Here is a 1,539-nt window from a genome sequence, read left to right as displayed (position 1 = left end):
GAGAGAGAGAGAGAGAGAGAGAGAGAGCGCGCTCACCGCATATGTTTGTGTTGCCTGCTGTATTTGGGAGAGTGTGGTCTCAAAGGATCCAATAAAGTCGTGCGATCCACTGTTGTTGTGGTCATAACAATCTACCTGGGAAACGAAACAGTCAGGAGAAACAAGGCACATCCAGTCAATTCTTTTGAGCAAAAAAAATATGTTTATATTTAACTGATAAACTACCATCAGTGTGGAATGAATCAAAGCAGCTGAAACAAAAGCATGCGTTGTAGGGGTGCATGACTCAGAAAATGTCCCGATTCGATATAGATTCGATTCAAAAACAATTCTCGATTAAAGAAAACGATTCAGTGTGTAAATGTAGTTACTTTCCCAATGTAATAGTATACACGCCATTACAAAATGATAAAAACAAATTATATATTCATCGATTTTTGGAATCCAACGAATCAATTTTGAATCAGTAGAGCTTGAATCGATTCATGAACGTGAATCAGGTTGTTTTTTTTTGCACACCCCTAATGCTTTGGGGTGTGAAGCATCAAAGGTGAGGCAAACACACACACACACACATGCACAGACACACACAAGCCTGCTATTTGACAGAAGGGTAAAGGTCCCACTACCTCTACCTATCTGCACACTGTAGCTACTGAGTGCCTTCAGCGTCGAGACAAAAGACAAACAAGTCTAGACGTAAGGAGCAACCAGTACGGATCAGACAAGCTGTGTGATGCTACAGACGAATAGCTAAGAAAGCTCATGGATAACTATAACTAACTTTATATATAACTATATAAAAGGGATCCATCTTAACGGAAAGCAACTACCATTAGGGAAATTGTCCCATTGGTTGACTTACCTGTTGATCCATATAATTACTTTCTTTTTAAATTAGGTAATTTAAATAATAAATATGCTGAGTGACAGTAGGCCACTAGCACAGACAGGACAAAATGTATCAAAATAAAAATAAATAAAATAAAATGTATTCAAAGTGCTCATATTATGCTATTATTTGTCTTTTCCCCTTTCCCCTGGCTAGTAGTCCTTATCTAGGTACTGCCAGGGCACTCCCTCATACTCTGCTTCTGACTGGCTAGTAGTCCTTACCTAGGTACTGTCAGGGCACTCCCTCATACTCTGCTCCTGACTGGCTAGTAGTCCTTACCTAGCTACTGTCAGGGCACTCCTTCATACTCTGCTCCTGACTGGCTAGTAGTCCTTACCTAGCTACTGTCAGGGCACTCCTTCATACTCTGCTCCTGACTGGCTAGTAGTCCTTACCTAGCTACTGTCAGGTCACACCCTCATACTCTGCTCCTGACTGGCTAGTAGTCCTTACCTAGCTACTGTCAGGGCCCTCATACTCTGCTTCTGACTGGCTAGTAGTCCTTACCTAGGTACTGCCAGGCCACACCCTCATAATCTGCTTCTGACTGGCTAGCAGTCCTTACATAGCTACTGCACATGTGGGACTTACCAACAAAGATGGAATAGTGTGATGTCTCACTCTGTAGCTAAAACAGAGAGCTC

At 42.0% G+C, this 1,539-nt stretch overlaps 1 protein-coding gene across 2 annotated transcripts in view; it reads right to left on the bottom strand.

Moving 5' to 3' along the window:
- The window catches only part of LOC116672313 (copine-3), a 15,204-nt gene that overhangs the window by 8,420 nt on the left and 5,245 nt on the right, over window positions 1-1,539 (bottom strand). For both annotated transcript variants that reach the window (XM_032504070.1, XM_032504069.1), the window contains exon 8: window positions 37-135. In XM_032504070.1, coding sequence (XP_032359961.1) covers window positions 37-135 — 99 coding nt within the window. The remainder of the gene's footprint in view (window positions 1-36; window positions 136-1,539) is intronic.

This window comes from Etheostoma spectabile, chromosome 22, assembly GCF_008692095.1.
Source record: "Etheostoma spectabile isolate EspeVRDwgs_2016 chromosome 22, UIUC_Espe_1.0, whole genome shotgun sequence".
Taxonomy (NCBI): domain Eukaryota; kingdom Metazoa; phylum Chordata; class Actinopteri; order Perciformes; family Percidae; genus Etheostoma; species Etheostoma spectabile.
The sequence above is the reverse complement of the archived record's forward strand: the minus strand, read 5'-3'. Positions and strand labels throughout refer to the sequence as shown.